General features: G+C 45.2%; 1 protein-coding gene across 2 annotated transcripts; it reads left to right on the top strand.

The window, feature by feature from the left end:
• The first annotated feature begins 1,575 nt into the window (after positions 1 to 1,575).
• On the top strand, positions 1,576 to 11,334 carry CCKAR (cholecystokinin A receptor). 2 transcript variants are annotated; one of them, XM_039236676.1, is made up of 5 exons: positions 1,576 to 1,910; positions 2,607 to 2,858; positions 6,388 to 6,649; positions 9,213 to 9,340; positions 10,732 to 11,334. In XM_039236676.1, the coding sequence occupies exons 1-5, from the start codon at positions 1,799 to 1,801 to the stop codon at positions 11,256 to 11,258; spliced, it is 1,281 nt and encodes a 426-aa protein (XP_039092607.1). In that variant the 5' UTR covers positions 1,576 to 1,798; the 3' UTR covers positions 11,259 to 11,334. The 2 variants fall into 2 exon arrangements, with proteins under 2 accessions (XP_039092607.1, XP_039092608.1); XM_039236677.1 differs by having other exon boundaries at positions 1,823 to 1,910; positions 2,659 to 2,858; positions 10,732 to 11,258.
• Positions 11,335 to 20,580: the final 9,246 nt, after the last annotated feature.

Raw genomic sequence — 20,580 nt, 5'->3', positions numbered from 1 at the left:
CTGAGTCTCAGTTTCCTTCTGCATAGAAGGAAAATAAGAACTATGATTTGATGGCTGTTGGTATTGTGATCTGTGAGGTGGTGAGCACTTTCAGTGTGCCAGGCCTGGACCCTGTCTGAAGGCAGACAGTTTTCATAACAAGTATCTATGAGGCCATTCTGATCCCCATTTGACAGAAGGGAGTGAGTCTTAGATAAAGCAACTTGCCCGGTCGTTCCCAGCAGACAACCAGTGGAGTCAGGATTTAATTCCAGGTCTGTCTGAAGCCAAGGCCTATCCTCTTAATAACTGCCGATACCTTCTCCAACCTTCCTTCCACTTCTAGTTTCCAGGATCGTGGTTTCAAAGAAAAGAGGTGCCACTCTGTCTTCCCAGCCCGCATCCTGAGCCTCCACGGGAGATATGCCGGCGAGTTCATCTGCATCCAGCAAAGACATGCATAGCTGTCACCTGAGAACCCTGTCAGTACACAAGAGTCTTGGAGGCATCAAGCAAATAGACTGAATCTCAGCCCCAAAGGTTTGAACCAAGGAGCCATCTGTACGATGGATATGGAGGGGCTGTCAAGGGCTACAGAGCATCGAAGAAAACCCAGCCTCCCAGGCTGGTCTTCCTCTCTAACCTTAGCTTTCACTGTTTGCCCATCACTCACTCCTACTGTTACCTGTTTCCCAAATGGGCCACGCTCATTCCCACCACAGGGCCTTTGCACTTGCTGTGACCTTTGCCAAAAACACTGCTTTTCCTGCCCAGAAGAAGCTGTTTTCCCCAGATCTTCCCCAGGCTTCCTCCTTGTCTTCCAGGTCTCAGGTCATGGTCCCGTCCCTCGGGAGGTCTTTCCTGACCACCTCACCTAAATAAGTACCCCCAATCCATTCCTCTCCATTACACCTTCTGGCTTTACTTCCTCTGTGGTGCTTAACACTATCTGAAAGGATCTTGTTCATTATTTGCTTCTGTGTTTAGAAAGTGCCTGGCAGATGGTTGACTCTCAACAAATAATGCGCTGAATGAATGGACAAATGAACAAATGGATGAATGGAAAATCCTCCTTTCTTTTTTGGTAACAAGGATCCAGAAACTTACACCCCAAAACACCCCTCTCCTTTCAGTCAACAAGGGCAGAGACCGCGAGAAATAACACAGCGGTTGGTAACAACTTAACAACCATCGGGCAGTTTATCTACACACATTGCCGGGCATGGTTCCAAAGCTAAAAAGGCACTAATTGCTTTTATATAAGGAGGTAGAAACACAGTCTCTCCGTGTCCTTTAGTCCCAACAATGCTCTGCATTATCTGATCTGTTACCGTGTTAATTGTTGCTGCACCACACAGCCAGTTTGGGCTTTATTCTGCGTACGTCTGGGTTGGTGACAGCTTCCTATACAGAGAGAGGTACTGGGCAAGCGTGTGCGTTTGTGCGTGTCTGTGCAAGTGTGCCTGTGTGCGTACAAGTGTGTATGCGAGCAGTGACACTCTGGGAAGGGTTAAGTCACAGTCGGGCTGTCTGTGCTCAGGGCCCTAACACTGGTCCGGGAATGGGAGGGGTGGGCTCAGAAGGTGGAGCTGGCTTGGCTGGAGTGAACTGCCTTCTCCAAGACAGGAGCGCAGATGCTCGCCCGGCTGGACCGAGCGTGGTGAACGCATGTCGCCTTCAGGAATGGCTGAAAACGCCCGCACCTGGAATTCCCTTCCTCCCTGCCCCTCCGCAGCAGGTTGCATTTGGGAGTCTCTCCGATCATCAGAGGAATGAGCAATTCACCGGCTCGCCAGCACTTGGAGAACAGCAGGCAGGGATGGATGTGGTCAACAGCCTTCTCGTGAATGGAAGCAACATCACCCCTCCCTGTGAGCTAGGCATCGACAACGAGACGCTCTTCTGCTTGGATCAGCCTCATCCTTCCAAAGGTACGTGTCAGACACTTGTTATTTTCATTCAGAAAATGATTGAGGGAGAAGACAGCAAAGGCAAGGCTGAGAGAGAAAATATAACAAAGTCCTCGTGAGACAAGGCTGGGTAAAGTCGTGCGTTCACAAGTTTGGATAAGAGATCAAGAAGCAGAATTGAATCCAATACCCTTACCGTTCCCCGTGGGAGAGTTGAGGTGGGTGTATAGGACTCGGAGGTGGGGGCGAGGGGGGCAAATCCAAGGAAGGAGGGGCCGAAGTGTAATAAGGAGATCAAAGTGTCGAAGCTGAAACTTACCAGCATCTCAGAAAAGGTGCTCTCACGATCTAGCTGTCACCTTCTCTCGGGGGAAATCTGGCGTGGAAAAGTGATGAAAGTAAAATAACGCTTAGCAGCCAGGAGAGAAAGCAATCACGATTCACTGGAGAAGCTTTGTTAGGAAGCAAAAGTGGTTCCCTGACTGACTCTTTCACAAACCAACCTTTTCGAAGCAACTGAATCCCTGTGCGCTCCTCACTTTGTTTCTGCAAAATGTTGTCAATATAGGACTAGTTGGGTTCAATCAGGTACACACACCCTTGCAAAAAAATAACAGGCTGCAGGAAACAACCGTTCATTTTGTGTGCTCTGGTTTTAACATTCTGCTCCCATAACCTCCGCCCGCCCCTCTGTCTCGTCCCTGTTACTCTGCGCAGAGTGGCAGCCGGCTGTGCAGATTCTCCTGTATTCCTTGATATTCCTGCTCAGTGTCCTGGGGAACAGCCTGGTAATCACGGTGCTGATTCGGAACAAGAGAATGAGGACTGTCACCAACATCTTCCTGCTCTCCCTGGCAGTCAGTGACCTCATGCTCTCCCTCTTCTGTATGCCGTTCAACCTCATCCCCAACCTGCTCAAGGATTTCATCTTCGGCAGCGCTGTCTGCAAGACCACCACCTACTTCATGGGTGAGTTGTTGCTGCTGCTGACTATCCCTGGAGCTTGCCCCAGACCTCACTCAGCCCCAGCCCCCCCGCCCCCAGCCCCCTGACAGCCTCAGCACAGGAGTCCTGCTGAGTGCAAAACACCCCAGAAACGTCTGGCTGTGTGGGGCTGAGTGCAGGGGTGCAGGCGCTGGCTTTGAGAGAGGTCCGTCCTCCTGCGTGCCCAGGAGTCAGTCCTGGCTGGTACATTTCAGAGGTCAGTTTCTCAGAGCGGAGTGAGTTGTTAAGAAACCACAGAAGAGGTGGGTTTTGCTTCCTTTGGCTAGAAAGAAAGAGGGATTCGAGCGGCTCTGTCCCTTCCTGGAAGCCGTGGGTTGTGTTCAGGGCTCTGCCCAACCCGAGTGGTTTCCGAGGTGGTGGGGGTGGTGGAGGGGGTTTCTTTCTTCTCTTGCTCCCGCCTTCCCAGGGAACAGGGGCTAGTGTGAAAACCAGTTTCTTTCCCCGGCTCTAGATTCCCGTGTCAGGACTCACTTCCCAGCCTGCTCCCCCCCAGGGGCTGGGACCATCTCAGGCAGAGGGGGACGGGGTGGGGGGGTGGGGGGCTCTGGCACTATAGGAGGCTTTGATTTTGCTCCCAGAGTCTGCGGGTCATTACACTCACCCAGACTGGCTGGGACAGGCAGCTCTCTGCCTTTGCCAATCAAAACGATGACAATGATAAATCACAATCACAAGGGCTGGTATTTTTGAGCACTTTCTATGCACCAGATGTTGTACTAAGTGCTTTTACTCCCACGATCTTATCTCCCAACCACCCTGTGAAATATAATACGCTTATTCTTCCCTGTCTCACCGACAATGGAACAGAAGCACAGAGAGGTTAATAATATACCTAGGGACACACAGGTGGTAAACCAGAGAGCAGAGATTTGAACCTAGATCGGTAGCCACCACTGTGGTGAGTGAGGACGCTGCCTCAGTTGGCCAGCTGCTGTGGCCATCCTGAAGCTGAACAAAGATGTCTCTCCGTCCTCTCTGTCTGCCAGACTGTCGCATTCCTACCCATTCTGAGAACTAGCTGACGGGAGGAGGAGGCTGGGAAGTGAGGGAGGGTTGTTTTTTGTTCTGACTTAAGCCTTGCAAAATGTGTGGAGCGAGATGAGCTGGGCCAGGGCAGTCTTCAATGACCGGAAAGCTTTCAAAGCCTTTATTTCTCCCAATTGAGGAAGCGGGATCTAACCCTGACCCAATGATGATGAATCACTGATCCGGGTGCCACGGACAAACAACCAAGACAGTGTCAGTCCTTGACCAAGAACTCTGAAAAGAAAAATGGACTTACCAGTGAAATGGATCATTACTAAACAATGAAGCAGTAATAATTACTAGTATCTCGTGGGGCTCTCAGCTTTCCAGGCCCATCCACATGTATCTTAATGCTAGTATTATTTAAGAGTCTTAACCAGGGTCTGTGAAAGGAGATTTAACACGAACTCTTGTGTGATTGCACGGCATTGTAAATGCGCTACATGCCACGGATGTGCCTGCTCAAAAATGGTTAATTTTAGGTTATGTGAATTTCACCCCCATCCCAAAATGTTTTTAAAAATAGCTCAAATGGAAAGCAAGGTAATTCTGAAAGTGTTTGAACACCATAATGGTTTTGTTGGATTTCTTTTTTTTAAATTTTTTAAAATGTTTTATTTTTATTTCTGAGAAAGAGAGAGAGAGACAGCGTGAGCAGGGGAGTGTCTGAGAGAGAGGGAGACATAGAATCTGAAACAGGCTCCTGGCTGTGAGCTAGCTGTCAGCACAGAGCCCGATGCGGGGCTGGAACCCATGAACCATGAGATCATGACCTGAGCCGAAGTCGGCTGCCCAACCGACTGAGCCACCCAGGCACCCCAATTTTGTTGGATTTCTAAATCTGGTGATTTCTAGTCTTCCCTTGATTTTGTGTTCTCCTCAATACTATTCCTAACAGTTAACATTCATTAATCTCGTAATATGCAGCCAAAAAAAAAAAAAAAGGGAGAAGAAACAAAAAGAAAAAGAGAAAGAGGAAGAGTGGTAGTGGGTTTATGATAACAGTATCCTCATTATCCAGACCTGACAGGAAGGACTTTAGGGCTACACTCTGTAGCCTAAATGTTATTATTTCCTTGCGAACCATCCAGTAAAACAGTTGTCCTGTCTCAGAACATGAGTTTTTATTTAATGGTTTTTGGGTTGCAGATTTCTTCAAGTCTCTAAGGAATATTGTAGGTATTCCCCCTCGAGAAAAGAATATTTTTACAGACAGTCGCAGAGAATTTATTTATATCCATAAAAGGGCTCAGGCTAAGAGCCTCTTCTCCTAAGCTTCGATTAATTCTAAGGTTAGGAAATCATGCTAAAGATAATCAGAAAAAATTAACGGAATCCACGAATGAATCATTAAAGGGAATTTTAAGGGGAAAAGATGGGATAATAAGTATACACACACAAAATACAAAAATTAAGGAAAATAAGCTTTTTATTGACTCTGCCTAAGAACGTTTTAAAGGTGTTTTGATGTCTTTGTCACTCATGACAAATGTTCCTTCTGCAAAATACAGCAAACCAAAACAGCACAGGAAGGGAAGTTGTAGTCTCCTACAACCCTTGGCTACGCGGCGCCTTTCTACCCTTCATCTTTCTCTACTATGTGTGTTTGCCATGAACTACTTTTTAAAATTTAGAACATTGCATTCTTTAAAAATCTGTACTAGAAGGCAGAGAAGGACAAATATCATATGTTTGCACGTATAGGAGGATTAGGAGGAACTTGATGGAGGAACAAGGGGGAGAAGAAGGGGGAAATGGTGGGGGAAAGGGAGAGAGGCAAACCATGAGAGACTCTTGAATGCTTACAAAAACTGAGTACTGATGGATGTGGGGGGGAGGGGGTATGGGCATGGAGGAGGGCACTTGTGGGGATGAGCACTGAGTGTTATGTGGAAACTAATTTGACAATGAACTATTTGTAAAAAATAAATAAATAAATAAATAAATAAAAATAAAAACATATTATATATATAAAAAAATAAAAATAAAAAAATAAAATAAAATAAAAATCTGTACTAGAAATTTTCAGAGTTTTAATGCCTCCAGGTCAGACCCCAGTGACCTTTCAGGGTCACAGTCCTTAAAAATCCAGGTTATTAGGTCAACTTAGCCTCAGGTTATGCTCAAAATTAGAGCTATTCATTAAATGGCTGACTCAAACACCTCTTCTGTGGGGTAGGAATATATTCCTCCCGTGGTTATTAAGCAGGAGGTAGGTTGTAATCAAAGTTCAATAAACTTATCTAAAAATTGGAAAGCAGATGTATTTGTAACTAGATTTCCTTAACTGCCTTAAATCCTTTTTGAAACAAAGCTGAGAATGAATCATTTTTAAATATATATACATACATAAGCTCTCTCCGCCCTCTGAGTGCTGTCCCTTGATAGGAAGCCCTTGCAGAGATCATGTGCAAATAAAGTCTGGTTTTCGGAGCCGTCGTAACCGATTTCTTTGTTCCTTTCCCAGGCACTTCTGTGAGCGTATCCACCTTTAATCTGGTAGCCATATCTCTGGAAAGATATGGTGCAATCTGCAAGCCCTTACAGTCTCGGGTCTGGCAGACAAAATCCCATGCGTTGAAGGTGATCGCCACTACCTGGTGCCTCTCCTTTACCATCATGACCCCGTACCCAATTTATAGCAACCTGGTGCCTTTTACCAAAAATAACAATCAGACCGCAAATATGTGCCGCTTTCTCCTGCCGAATGACGTGATGCAGCAGTCCTGGTAAGGCTGTGCGGTGTTTATTTGTGTAACACAACTTGGGAGACCTTGCGTTTTTTTACAAAACCTGGAATGTATTGTCCAGAGTGGCTGGGGGATCGGTTTCTGGGAGACTTGGAGAAGGATTCTTCTAACGTCTTCTTAGGATGCTAGTGGTAGCAAACACCTAGTGTTCTGTTTTAAATGCCATGCATATATTAATTTAATTCATCTTGTCAGAACCCTATAGGGTAGGTACTATTCTTGTCCCCATGGACATGGAGACATGGAGAGGTTGTTGTTCAAGGTCACAAAATTAGAAGACACAGAGCCTCTCTGCTTACTCACTCTGTGGAATGCCTCTGGATGATCTAGGGGGGCTTTGGCTAGAGGATTTTGAGGACTATGATTTTCTTTTCTTTTCTTTAAGTTTTTAATTTTAAACTTTTTAAAATGTTTATTTATTTTTGAGAGAGAGGATGTGCATGCACTCGTACAAGCGGGGGAGGAACAGAGAGAGAGGAAGACACAGAATCCAAACCAGGCACCAGGCCATCAATGCAGGGCCCGATGTGGGGCTCAAACTCACGAACTGTGAGATCATGACCTGAGCCAAAGTCAGATGCTTAACTGACTAAGCCACCCATGATTTCCTAAAACCTGGAATTAAAGCAGAGAATGAATCCCAAATCCCATGTGGTTCTTTTTTGAGCTGCTGTTAAGGTGCTTAAACAGAACCCTTCACTAGAAATAAATAGGCGAGGGGCGCCTGGGTGGCTCAGCTGGTGGAGCATCCAACTTTGGCTCCGGTCATGATCTCGTTGTACCCGAGTTTGAGCCCTACTGGGGCCCTGTGCTGACAGCTCGGAGCCTGGAGCCTGCTTCGAATTGCTGTCTGCCCCCTCCCGCTCATGCTCTGTCTCTGTCTCTGTCTCTCTCTCTCTCTTTCAAAAATAAACATTAAAAAAAAACAGTGAGATTCTAATACTGCTTTCTTTGCTTCCTAGCTGACTGATGGTAGACAAGTTCAAGTAACCTCTCTGAGGTTCAGGTTCTTTATGTATACAGGATTTAATAATATGTATATATTTTTATCTACCTTATTGTGTGGCTCTAAGATTCAAATGAGTATGTGTATAAAATGTCATAAAATATCTTAAAAGGCTCACAAACGCAGGGTATTATGTTTACTAATACCAAGCATGTTTTAGAATCAGGGAACCCGATATCCAAAAATGGCTCAAAACTGAGATAATCTCTGCTTTCTCTGCCTTCCTTTTTTCATTTCAACCAAGTAACATGCACGCACACACACACACCACACACACACACACACACAAAGAATTACGTTCCAAATGAGAGAAACATTTCCAAGGCTTGAAAAAGAATCTTATCAAAACATGTCCAATTGAAATGAGAAATGGCCCAGCCACCGTGAGCCTCTGACAATTTTATGGCCTAATCGCATAACCTTCCACATGCCAGAGTGCAAAAAATGATTTAGGGGCCAGACTCATAAAGGAGGCTGTGGTGCTTCAGGAATCAAACATGTTTAGAGAGAGGATAGCTCTGCTCCACCAGACACTAGAATAAGTGTATCACTGTGCCAGGGGCGTCAGAAACAGCCAGAATACTGTATTTTGCAAAACCTAAGAGGTTTTCCATCATCCCTATCTATGCATTTAATGATTCTGTTGTTATGGGGTGCCTGGGTGGCTCAGTCAGTTAAGTGTCTGACTTTTGCTCAGGTCATGATCTCATGGCTGGTGGGTTCGAGCCCCTGGTCAGGCTCTGTGCTGATAGCTCCGAGCGCATGGCCTGCTTTGTATTCTGTGTCTCTCTCTCTCTCTCTGCCCCTCCCCCGCTCACATTCTGTCTGTCTCTCAAAAATAAATATTTTTTAAAATTTAATAAAAAAAATGAAAACAAATGATTCTGTTGTTATAAAGTCAGCAAGTAGTATATTGTGATGCTTAAGGGCACAAGTCCTAGAATCATATTGTTTGGGTTCAAATTCCACCTTTGTTATTAGCTGTGTGACTTTGGACAAATTGGTTAATCTCTAAACACCTCAGTTTCCTCATGTAAGGCATAATGAAAATAGTACCTACCTCAAACATTCTTATGGGAGTTAATTCTAATTATATATTATATTATATTATATATATGTAATATTATATACATAATGCTTAGCTTAGTGTGTAGCATGGTAAGTCTTCGATAAATGTAAGCTCTTGTCAATGTTTTTTGCATTTTTGGTAACAACTTTATTGAGATTATTCACATACTCTTAGTCATTCTTAAGTTCTTCTTAGTTTTCCATGAAGAATTGTTTCAGGAGCAGAATTACATCAACCCTTTCCAACTTAACTAGTCCTCCATAAAAGACTTTATCTGAAAAAGGGAAAGATGTAAACAACTTTGAATGGCTGACCCACCAGACATGGAATTTCCAAGTCTATTAAATACTAGTAATTAATGTGTTTGCTCAGATCAGTTAAAATGGAGATGAGCCTTATTTATTCCATCCCATCTGAGTTTGAAATACTGGAGGTGATGGTTATTGAATTTCTTTTTATTTTATTAGGCACACGTTCCTGTTACTCATCCTCTTTCTTATTCCTGGAATCGTGATGATGGTGGCGTACGGATTGATCTCTCTGGAACTTTACCAAGGAATAAAATTTGATGCTATCCAGAAGAAGTCTGCTCTGGGTAACTATCTTTCAGCTGTACGTTTATGCCAAAATATCACAAAAGCATGTTTCCTGTAGCATAAAGAGATACACCGAGAGTGTATGTTGGAGATTTTTGGAAGTATTTTCAGGAGACTCTGTGTTGTGAGGCACAGTCAATGAGACCCAGTGTCCATACTTGCTCAGCTGTGAAATGGAGAAATTGTTCCTTTCAAAATAGTGCTGAATGGAACAAAATGACATAATGTACACATACCTAATTATCAGCTGAGGGCCCGTGTGTCCCACGCTCCTGCAGTGTTATATTCCAATGGACCCCTTCAACAACTGAAGTGAATTGTAATTCCAACCCCCCATCCTCTCCTCCCTTTCTTTTTTAGTTTACTAATTTGTTTTGAGAGACAGACAAAGAGAGACAGAGAGAGAGAATTAATGGGGGGAGGGGCAGAGAGAGAAGAAGAGAGAGAATCCCAACCAGGCTCTGCACCGTCATTGCAGGGCCCGAGGTGGGGCTCGATCTCACAAACCATGAGATCATGACCTGAGAGGAAATTAAGAATCCAACTCTTAACTGACTGAGCCACCCTGGCGCCTCTCTCCTCCCTCTCTTTGTCACATTGCAATTGCCCTAAGGCCTCACTTCCTCCCCATGCATTGAAATCCACGATCCACTAAAACATATGGCGACACCTTTGTTGACATAACTTTTTGCCCTTCTCGCTCTACGCCTTCCGTCTACTCTTTTAGCATGTGTGTAACTTACATGTCTCTATAGTTTCTTTGGTTTTTGTCGCTTTCCGCTCATTATCCAGGTTTCTCAGGAAAGGCATTCTGGAGGCTTACCCAGCAAGCAGGCCCCTTTCCCCTTAGGATCTGGGGAAAGAGAGGAAAAAGTGTGCACGTTCGTGCATTCGTAATTTTTTTATCCTTACTCCTGACATGCATGAAATATAATTTTGGGATTATATACGATGCATGTAATACATTACATGTTATGCTCTTAGTTTCTTTCTTTCTTTCTTTCTTTTTTTAATTTCTAGGAGAGAGAGAGACAGCGTGAGCAGGGGAGGGTCAGAGAGAGAGGGAGTGACAGACTCTGAAACAGGCTCCAGGCTCTGAGCTGGCAGTCAGCACAGAGCCCGACGCGGGGCTCGAACCCACGAACCGCGAGATCATGACCTTAGCGAAAGTCGGACGCTTAACCGACTAAGCCACCCAGGCGCCCCTATGCTCCTAGTTTTAAGTAGGTTTTCGGTTGAAGGAGAGGACTCCGGCGGACAGCTACCTAGCTTGCCCAGCTCTGCCCTTTCCGCTCTGGTGGGATCCCCTTGATGGAAGGGGCGGGGCTCCCATGCCCTGTGTCGCGCACGGCCCACCCCCGACAATAGGCGATGTCGCTTGCCCCCGCAGAACGGAAGCCGAGCCGAGGCAGCGGCGGTGGCCCATACGAGGACAGCGACGGGTGCTACCTGCAGGGGGCGGAGCCGCGCCCGCGGCTGCAGCTGCAGCAGCTGTCCCGCAGCGGAGTCCGCCGCGCCCGGAGCAGCAGCTCGGCGGCCAACCTCATGGCCAAGAAGCGCGTGATCCGCATGCTCATGGTCATCGTGGTCCTCTTCTTCCTGTGCTGGATGCCCATCTTCAGCGCCAACGCCTGGCGGGCCTACGACACGGCCTCGGCCGAGCGCCGCCTCTCCGGGACCCCCATCTCCTTCATTCTCCTGCTCTCCTACACCTCGGCCTGCGTCAACCCCATCATCTACTGTTTCATGAACAGACGGTTCCGCCTCGGCTTCCTGGCCACCTTCCCCTGCTGCCCCAGGCCCGGCCCCCCGGGGGGCAGAGGGGAGGCGGGAGAGGAGGAGGAAGGCAGGACCACGGGGGCCTCCCTGACCAGGTATTCCTACAGCCACGTGAGCGCCTCGGCCCCGCCCCCGTGAGCTGTCCCCGAGGGCCGGGGCCCCAGCAGGGGGGGCCGAGGGGGCCGAGGGGGCCGAGGACAAGGAGGGCTCCATCTGCAGGGAGAACTGTGCACGGGCTGCCTTTCGTCCTCCATCCGGGTTCCGGGGCGACCCTAAGAGGAGGCTGGGGCCAGGGCTGGGATTCTGGGCAATTCCAGGCGGGACGCGTTCAGTTGACGTTCACCTTCAGAAAAACCTCAACAGGCCAGTAACAGGAGTCCAGCAGGGCTCATATTACAAATGCGATTGCCAAACACGTGTTCAAAATGGAGATGTGGACCCTACTGAAACTGTAGAAGTTTCCAGAACATCCGAGGTGAGCTCTCACTCCCCCATAGTGACGCGCTTCTATGCTCTGCTCATCTGCTGGTGCAGGACTGTGGAGCCTGCATCCCCGTCCCCGGCCCCTACACCCCCCCCTACACCCCCGACGCCCGAGAGGGTACAGCTTACCCACTATAGCCAACCCCTCACCATGATCACAAAAGGTACCATGAAGCTAAGACTCTTCTGGCCACTTTTTGAAGTAAGACAACAGCCTGGCTCTTTCCTTGTGAGGCTGGGGAAGGAATTCAGACACATCACTTTATGTCGTCATCAAAACAGCAAACGGGTTGTTGTCGAAAAGATTAAATTTGGAATTTATATTTCTAAAAAAGAAAAGGGGTGTGTGGCAGATAGCTAGACGGAACGCTATCCTCCCATAATGAATATTTATGAGCGACAAGGTACATAGGCATTTTTTTCTACTTTAATGACTTGTATTATATTGAACCCCATGGCTCCTTTGCCTCGACATAATTTCCCATACTCATCTGGCATTTCCTCTTTTCCAGAAAGACTCCGGGTACAAAGGTGAGTTGTAACCTATGTGTACCTGTCCAAGGGATTTGGAAACACGAACATGTGCAGTCAGTCCCAGAATAAAACCTGGCACGCTTGGGCTCCATTCGCAAATAGCTTTGAATGTCAAAGCTGTCTGTGCCACTAAATACTATCTATGTATTTGTTAATAATTGTATTCATTTTATGTGTAAGTATAAACCAATCATGTAAGTATGTTCTTCACATAGAACTATATTCTTTGGTGTTAAAAAAAAAAAAAAGGAAAAATAGAAACATATATTGGAAATCAGTCATTGTTATCATTCTACATTCCTGCATAACAGCCGAAGTCTTGTGTGAACTTTTCTGTGCAAAATTAGGGTTGACATCTCTCCTCTAATTTAGAAATCTGAATTAAAATGAGACCTGAGCTATAAATTTAGACAGAGGTAAGTGCATTTCTGGAATAGAATGTATCCATTTGGTCCGCCAACACTTCTTTTTCTTTTTCTTTTCTTTTTTTTTTTTTAAGGTAACATTGTCTTGACAGTTTAAATAAATTGACACAGACATTTTTGACACCAATAACTATATATGCTAGTGTAGGAATAAAGAAAGAAGGAAGGGAGGGAGGAAGGAAGGGAGAGAGGAAGGGAGGGAGGAAAGGAGAGAGTACAGAGTCCGTGCCTCCAAGCAGCTGACAAGTGAGCTTTTCTTTCTCTTGCTTCCATGGGATCACAACCATCCATTGTTCCAGGTCTGACATTCTTCATGATGCACAAACATCGGTGGTTTCAATCTTGAGGAAAAATTGGTATAGAAAGGGGAAAGGGAAAGATAGTGGCAAGAGGGGATCATGAATCGGGGAATGGATGTTGGTTGTGTAACTGACCAAGATGTGAGCGTCACCATTTGACTTTCCAGGTGCGATGGTTGGGTGCTAACAGACAAAACAATTATTGGGGACATGACTATTTATGATAGGGGACTTTTCAAGCCAGATGTTAGTTTTCCTGTTTCTCAGACTGTAATGTTAATATTTATACTCAGTCATCTCAAATATTTCAAAGTAAAAATTCAACCGATTAAAGCGCATACTGCTAAATGATAAAAGCAATAAGACATGAAATTGTCTCCATTATTTAAGTAAATTCTACAAAATCTACAGTTTTTCCTGCCAGAGGAATAAGCCTTCCCCTCTGACCATGTGAGCATATAAATAAAGATAAATCAGCCTCCCTCCTTATTGGGGGAACTTCTGGAAGTTCCAAAAGTGTGTAACCTTAAAACAGGGCTGCCAGATTTAGGAAATAAAAATACAGGATGTCCAGTTAAATTCTAATTTCAAATAAACAGCGAATAATTATTTTTAGCATGAGTATGTCCCATGCACTAACATACATCCTGTATTTTATCTGGCAACCCTACTTCAAAATAATTTAAAAGTACATAAAAATATAAATCAGGTTTCCCAGATATAACACAGTAATATGCATTTGTTCACTAAATTTATTGAAAGGTCTTTCACTTAATGGAAGTTTTCTTTTAAAGAGGAAAAATGCTATCAACTTTCAGAATCTGTGTCTGAATCTATCGAGAGGCTGATCTGACTTAAAAATAAGCATTTTTAGGGGTGCCTGGGTAGCTTGGTTGGTTAAGCATCCAACTTTGGCTCAGGTCATGATCTCACGGTTCATGAGTTCAAAACCCGAGCCGGGCTCTCTGCTGACAGCTCAGAGCCTGGAGCCTGCTCTCGATTCTGTGTCTTCTTCCCTCTCTGCCCCTCCCTTGCTCACATTCTGTCTGTCTCTCTCTCAAAAATAAATAAACATTAAAAATTTTTTAATTAAAAAAACATTTTCATTAACATAGAGCTATTCTAGTACATTGTTGAGTCAACTGCCTTTATTTCATGCTGAAGTGTATTACTAATTTAAAGTTGAACTCAAAAAAAAAAAAAAAAAATAAATAAAGTTGAACTCAAGTGGCCTGTAAGGTTAAGAAAACAGGTTCACCAAGTTCCCGGTATTTTATAGTGTTTTCAGGTAGCTTCCACTCATCATCAGAATGGTAAATTACCACTTGAGCGATGGAATGTGTCTTTGATCTTTACTTAACTCATGTGTCCCAATGGCTTCTCGTGTCCTGGTTACTGCAGTAATCTCTCACTCTTAACTAGTAGTGATGAATGAGCAATGCATGTATCTATCTGTTGGCATGTTTGTGTAAGCCTAACATGTATCCCCTCCATTTGGTTAAAATATAATCATGAAGCACGTGACAATAGCTGTTGAACCTCCACTGCAATTCCCTTCAGTGTTTGGCCCAGCACTCTGCACACTGGGAGTGCTCAATAAATGTAGTGACTGACTTCTGCTCTGTCTCCTGTGGTTTGCGGAATGCTCTTTCTATCCACAGCAGTGATTCTCAACAAGGGGGCATGATCTAGGGGGATTATAACAATTTCTAGAGGGCCTTTTCCAACTCTATATGGACCCTTACCCAAGAGTTAGCTGTATGGGCATTTCCTGCCCTCTCTCACTTCCCTTTGCTCTTTTCCTGGGTGTGTGTGTGCATGCACACAACTGGAGATATTTACTAATGGGAGGTGGTTGTGTCTGTGAACACTGCTAGACATGGAGTTTTTATTTTTTTAATTTTTTTCTTAAATAGTTTATTGTCAAGTTGGTTTCCATATAACACCCAGTGCTCATCCCAACAAGTGCCCTCTTCCATGCCCATCACCCCCCTTGCCATCTTCCCCACACCCATCAGCCTTCAGTTTATTCTCAGTATTCAAGAGCCTCTCATGGTTTGCCTCCCTCCCTCTCCCCAACTGTTTTTTCCCCTTCTTCTCCCTCATGGTCCTGTGTTAAGTTCCTCCTAATCCACCTATATGTGCACACATATGGTATCTGTCCTCTGCCTGACTTATTTTGCTCAGCATAACACCTTCAAGGTCCATCCATGTTGCTACACAAGGCCAGATTTCATTCTTTCTCATTGCCATGTAGTATTCCATGGTATAGATAAACCATGGATCTTCTTGATCCATGCATCAGCTGATGGACACTTAGGCTCTTTCCATGTTTTGGCTATTGTTGAGAGTGCTGCTATGAACATTGGGGTACATGTGCCCCTATGCATCAGCACTCCTGTATCCCTTGGGTAAATTCCTAGCAGTGCTACTGCTGAGTCATAGGGGGGTTCTATTATTAATTTTTTCAATATTCACAAATCAATCAATGTGATAGATCACAGTAACAAAAGAAAAGATAAAAACCATATGATCCTGTCGATAGATGCAGAAGAAGCATTTGACAAGACACAGCATCGCTTCTTAATAAAGACCCTCAAGAAAGTCGGGATAGAAGGAACTTACTTAAACATCATTATAGCCATCTATGAGAAGCCCTCAGCTAACACCTTCCTCAATGGGGAAAAACTGAGAGCTTTCCCTCTGAGATCAGGAACACAACAGGGATCTCCACTCTCACCACTGCTGTTTAACCTAGTGCTGGAAGTGCTAGCATCAGCCATCAGACAATAAAAGGAGATAAAAGGCATCAGAATTGGCAAGGAAGAAGCCAAACTTTCACTTTTTGCAGATGACATGTTACTCTACATAGAAAACCTGACAGACTCCACCAGAAGCCTACTAGAACTGATCCATGAATTCAGCAAAGTTGCAGGGTATAAAATCAACATACAGAAATTGGTTGCATTTTTATACACAAATAATGGAGCAACAGAAAGAGAAATCAAGAAACTGATCTCATTCACAATTGCACAAAAAAACATAAAATACCTAGGAATAAACCTAACCAATGATACAGGAGATCTGTATGATGAAAACAATAGAAAACTACAAAGGAAAGTGAAGAAGACACAAAGAAATGGAAAAACATTCCATGCTCATGGGAGAAAAGAATAAATATTGTTAAAATGTCATTACTACCCAAAGCACTCTACACATTCAATGCAATCCCAATCAAAATTGCACCAGCATTCTTCTCAAAACTAGAACAAACTATCCTAAAATTTGTATGGAACCACAAAAGACCCTGAATAGCTTAAGTAATATTGAAGAATAAAACCATAACGGGAGGCATCACCATCCCAGACTTTAGCTTCTACTACAAAGCTGTCATCATCAAGACAGTATGGTATTGGCACAAAAACAGACACATAGACAAATGGAATAGAATAGAGAACTCAGAATTGAACCCACAAATGTATAGACATGGATTTTTTTTAAAGGGGCCAACTAAACGGAAAAATACTGTATGCTTTGATTCATGTGAAGTATCTAACGTGGTCAAAAATCATAGAAATGGAAATTAGAAAGCTAGTTACCAAGGGCTGGGGGAGAGAGGAGGGGGAATTTCAGCATTTAGCAAATGTAGAGTTTTCATGTTGCAAGATGAAAAGTTCTAGAGATTGTTGCACAGCAGTGTGAAACTATTTCACAATACTGAACTGTACACTTAAAAATGGCTAAGATGCAGGGGCACCTGGGTGGCTCAGTCAGTTAAACATCTAATTCTTGATTTCTGTTCAGGTCATGATACCATGGTTCATGGGTTCAAGCCCTGCATCAGGCTCTGTGCTGACAGCGCAGAGCGTGCTTGGGATTCTCTCTCATCCTCTCTCTCTGCCCTCCTTTCATGCATGTGCACACACGCACTCTCTCTCTCTCTCAAAAAATAAACTTAAAAAAATAAATGAAAATGGTTAAGATGGTAAATTTAACATTATGTGTTGTTTGGCAAAATGGAAAAGTGGGGGAGGGAGGTGGCAACTACTGGTCCATCCTATCCCTTGATTTTGCTCTTCTCTGCCCTCATTAGCTTTTAGGAGACTAACTAGCAAGGCAGCATCACAACAATCCTAACGCACGCTAAACTCCCAGCTCACTCATTAAGGCTATTGATATTATCAGTGCCCACCTGATGCCCTTAGCTCTTCCCTCCCCTCCATTGTTCTTCTGTACAATGCCTGCGACAGCATCTCTGCACCAACCAAGGTGCTCCCTCCCTTGATTCCTTGATTGAATGTGTCTGGCCCTCTGGCTTCCGAGCCACCCTCAAGTGGAAGGTAGAACCCAGATTTCCTAAACCACCTCCCGCAGCAAAGGGCCAGCTGCATCCTACACCCCCTTCTTTTACGAGCCCAGCCCAGGAGGAATCCTAGCTCCTCCTTCTTGCCCAGGAAGAGAGGTCAGACAAGCAGAGATTACCCAGCACCCACCATTGCTCATAGCACGTACAGATGCTCATAAGTGTTTGGGAGAATGAACGAATGAATAGTAAACGAATGAATACATTTGAATGGAGTTGTTCCTCGATGCTAAGTCTTTCCCAGCCATTTGGGGTTCAGGGGGGAGCATCTTACACACAGTGTGCAGTAGTGTCTGACAAAGGATGATGCTGACAGGCACCCACATGGTGTTTCCAATCCTCCACGATATATGTGAAGTCCAGCCCATCCCGCTTTCAAGTTCACTGACCATAATGCCTCGTCTGAGGGTAAAGCAGATGTACTCTGGACCCCAGGTCCAGAAGCCTGTGTCCCAATCGTAGCCCTCTTGCTTACTTGCTGTGTGGCTCCAGGCAAGTCACACCCCGTCTCTGGGTGTCAGGTCCTCCATGCCGAAATGAGAGGTCGTCGATCCCTCTCTGATACCGTGTGACTCGGTGCCTCAGAATTTGCTATGTCCTTTCATTATTCCCCACCTGCTCTTTGATTTCATTGGCTTCCCCTTGACCTTGTAATCAGAGAAGCTCCCCGACACCCAAGCACCTTGCCACCTCGGAAGAAGGCTTGACCTCTGGACCACCTCTGGGAGAAGGCTGCCAAGGCAAGGAAGAAAAGGGCCCAGAGAGGAATCTGTAAGCCCTGATCCCCTTCTAGGCCACAGCTGCCCAGAGCAAACTGTGGGAAGCTAGTTGCTGAAATACCAGCCCCATTCCCGCTAATGGGCAGGCATACAAAGCCACTCCCAAAATCAATCTGACCTGGATGAGAGGGAACCCACCTTTATTAAAGCCTGTTTTCTACACTGTATGAGTCACTGCTGACAGCAGGTGACAATAAACACTCAAAAAAAAGGAATGAAAAGGGGCACCTACGTGGCTCAGTCAGTTAAGCGTCTGACTTTGGCTCAGGTCATGATCTCACGATATGTTGGTTTGAGCCCCGCATGGGGCTCCTTGCTGACAGCTAAGAGCCTGGAGCTTGCTTCAGATTCTGTATCTCCCACTCTCTCCGCCCTCCCCCACTTGTGCTGTCTCTGTCTTTCAAAAATAAATAAATGTTAAAAAAAATTTTTTTTTAAAGGAATGAGTGAATGCCGGCTGCATATTTGATTCTCAAAGCAAGGTGTGTGAGGCATCATTTGCCACATCTCATCAGAGAAGAAACAGGCTCAGACGGGGTGGTAATGTGTGCAAGTTCAGGCAGTTAGTAATTGACAGATGGGATTTGGCCGCATTCTAATGCCAGGAGGCTGCTATTGAGATTAGGTGATAGCTAGGGGTCTAAGCGGTCAAGCTGGCAGGTTCGTTTCCAGCGATGCTGTACGGTCCCTAGTCCTTGTGCCCTAACAACCCCAAGGAAGAGGAATCCTGTCTGTGTTCTCCTCTCCTCCCTCCCTGCACAGACATTCAGTCCTCACCCTGAGCTCTCTGAACGTGGAGGATTTAAAAGTTGGCTTTGTGCACTGTGCCCTGGAAGCTGTTATCCCTATGTTTATTTTTAGAAGAAATATAATACACTTTGCCACCTCACAGGGAAGCCAGAAGATAATGTCAGTAAACAAGCCTTCACCTCCTTGCAAATTATCGACATCGTTAAGACAGATCTATTTTCTCAGAACCATCGGAAAGGAGACAAATAAATCCTGGCCAGCTTATCCATCAGCCTGCAGTGTAAAGCTTCCTGCCCTGACCCTCCACCTGTTCCCTTTTTATCAAGTCACCCTTCCCTGATGACATCTGCAGATTACCGTTACCCACAGGGCATCGCTAGGATGCCCGGATGTCCCCCGCACCCAAAAACTCGTCACATCTGAGACACAGCTTTTTGCCACATCCCATTTCCGGTTCTCTCTGACTGCTTACTGTGCCCTCACTCTCTCAGATTACTCTCAGGCTCAAGATCTGACTTATCTTTGACAAGGTGCTATCGCACAGCAGTGGAGAGCATGGAACTGGACATCAGGAAGACTCGAATTCCGTTCCCACACCGAGCACTCCCCAGCTCTGGGATTGCAGGAAATCACGCAGCACCAAGCATATAGTCCTCATTCGTGGTATTTACCTCAGGGGTCGGAAGGGTATTAATGATACTAAATTTAAAATAATATCGAAGGGGGGCGCCTGGGTGGCTTAGTCGGTTAAGCGTCCGACTTTCGCTTAGGTCATGATCTCGCGGTTCGTGGGTTCGAGGCCCGCGTCGGGCTCTGTGCTGACTGCCAGCTCAGAGCCTGGAGCCTGTTTCAGTCTGTGACTCCCTCTCTCTCTGACCCTCCCCTGCTCACGCTGTGTCTCTCTCTCTCTTAGAAATAAATAAAACATTAAAAAATTTTTTCCTTTAAAAAAATAAATAAAAATAAAATAATATCGAAGGATATGAAAGGAGACTTTTTCAGACTCAGACTGTGGTGGGGGACAGAAGTGGCAAGTTGGCCAACAGCCTAAAAGAGGGACTAGTTGTGGTCCCATGATTTGCTAAGCCTGTTCTGTAAGACACATTTCTTTGCCTCTCTCCTGCCCATAGAGTTACAAAAGAGAGAGAGAGGATTTCCTTGAAAAGGGTAGTAAATTGAGTGGTTAGGGATTTCTGAGTCATCTTTTCCTCCCACCATAGAACCAAGCAAGAGAAACTTCCAGAAATGTTTGGAGAAGGTGGACTTTTTGTCAGAAGGGAAAACTAACATCTCGTCCTTCTTTTCATGGGACCTCAATTTGGGGGAATCGTTCTCAGGGAATTTGTGTCTCCTGGATTCAGGATTTGTTTCTTGTATCTAATGTTGTAAGTGTTTAAAAAAAAAAAAAAAAAAAAAAAAAAAGAGCCTGGTTGGAACCAGGTTTCCAAGGATGGAGAGTGTTTTAGTTGGTTTGAGCTGCTGTGACAATAATCCTGTAAACTGGGTAGCTTAAACAACAGAAACTTATTCCTCAAGGTCTGAAATCTGGGAAGCCCACGATCAGGGTGCTGTATGATTTGGTTCAGCACGAACCCCTCTTCGTGGTACATGGAAGGATGCCTTCCTGCTAGGTCTCTGAGTGACCGAGAGGGACTCTCTCTGTCCCTTCTTCTAAGGGCGCGAATCCCACTCAGCGGGCTCCACCCCCATGCCCCAGTTACCTTCCGAAGGCCTACCTCCTAGTCCGCTCATGGTGGGGATTAGGGCTTCAACGTGTGAAGTTCAAGGGAACATACATACTCAGTCCACAGCAGAGAGTAAAACAGA

The sequence above is a fragment of the Hyaena hyaena genome, unplaced genomic scaffold (genome assembly GCF_003009895.1).
Source record: "Hyaena hyaena isolate Hyena2069 unplaced genomic scaffold, ASM300989v1 scaffold_114, whole genome shotgun sequence".
In the NCBI taxonomy this organism is placed as follows: domain Eukaryota; kingdom Metazoa; phylum Chordata; class Mammalia; order Carnivora; family Hyaenidae; genus Hyaena; species Hyaena hyaena.
This window is presented reverse-complemented; position numbering and strand designations above follow the sequence as displayed.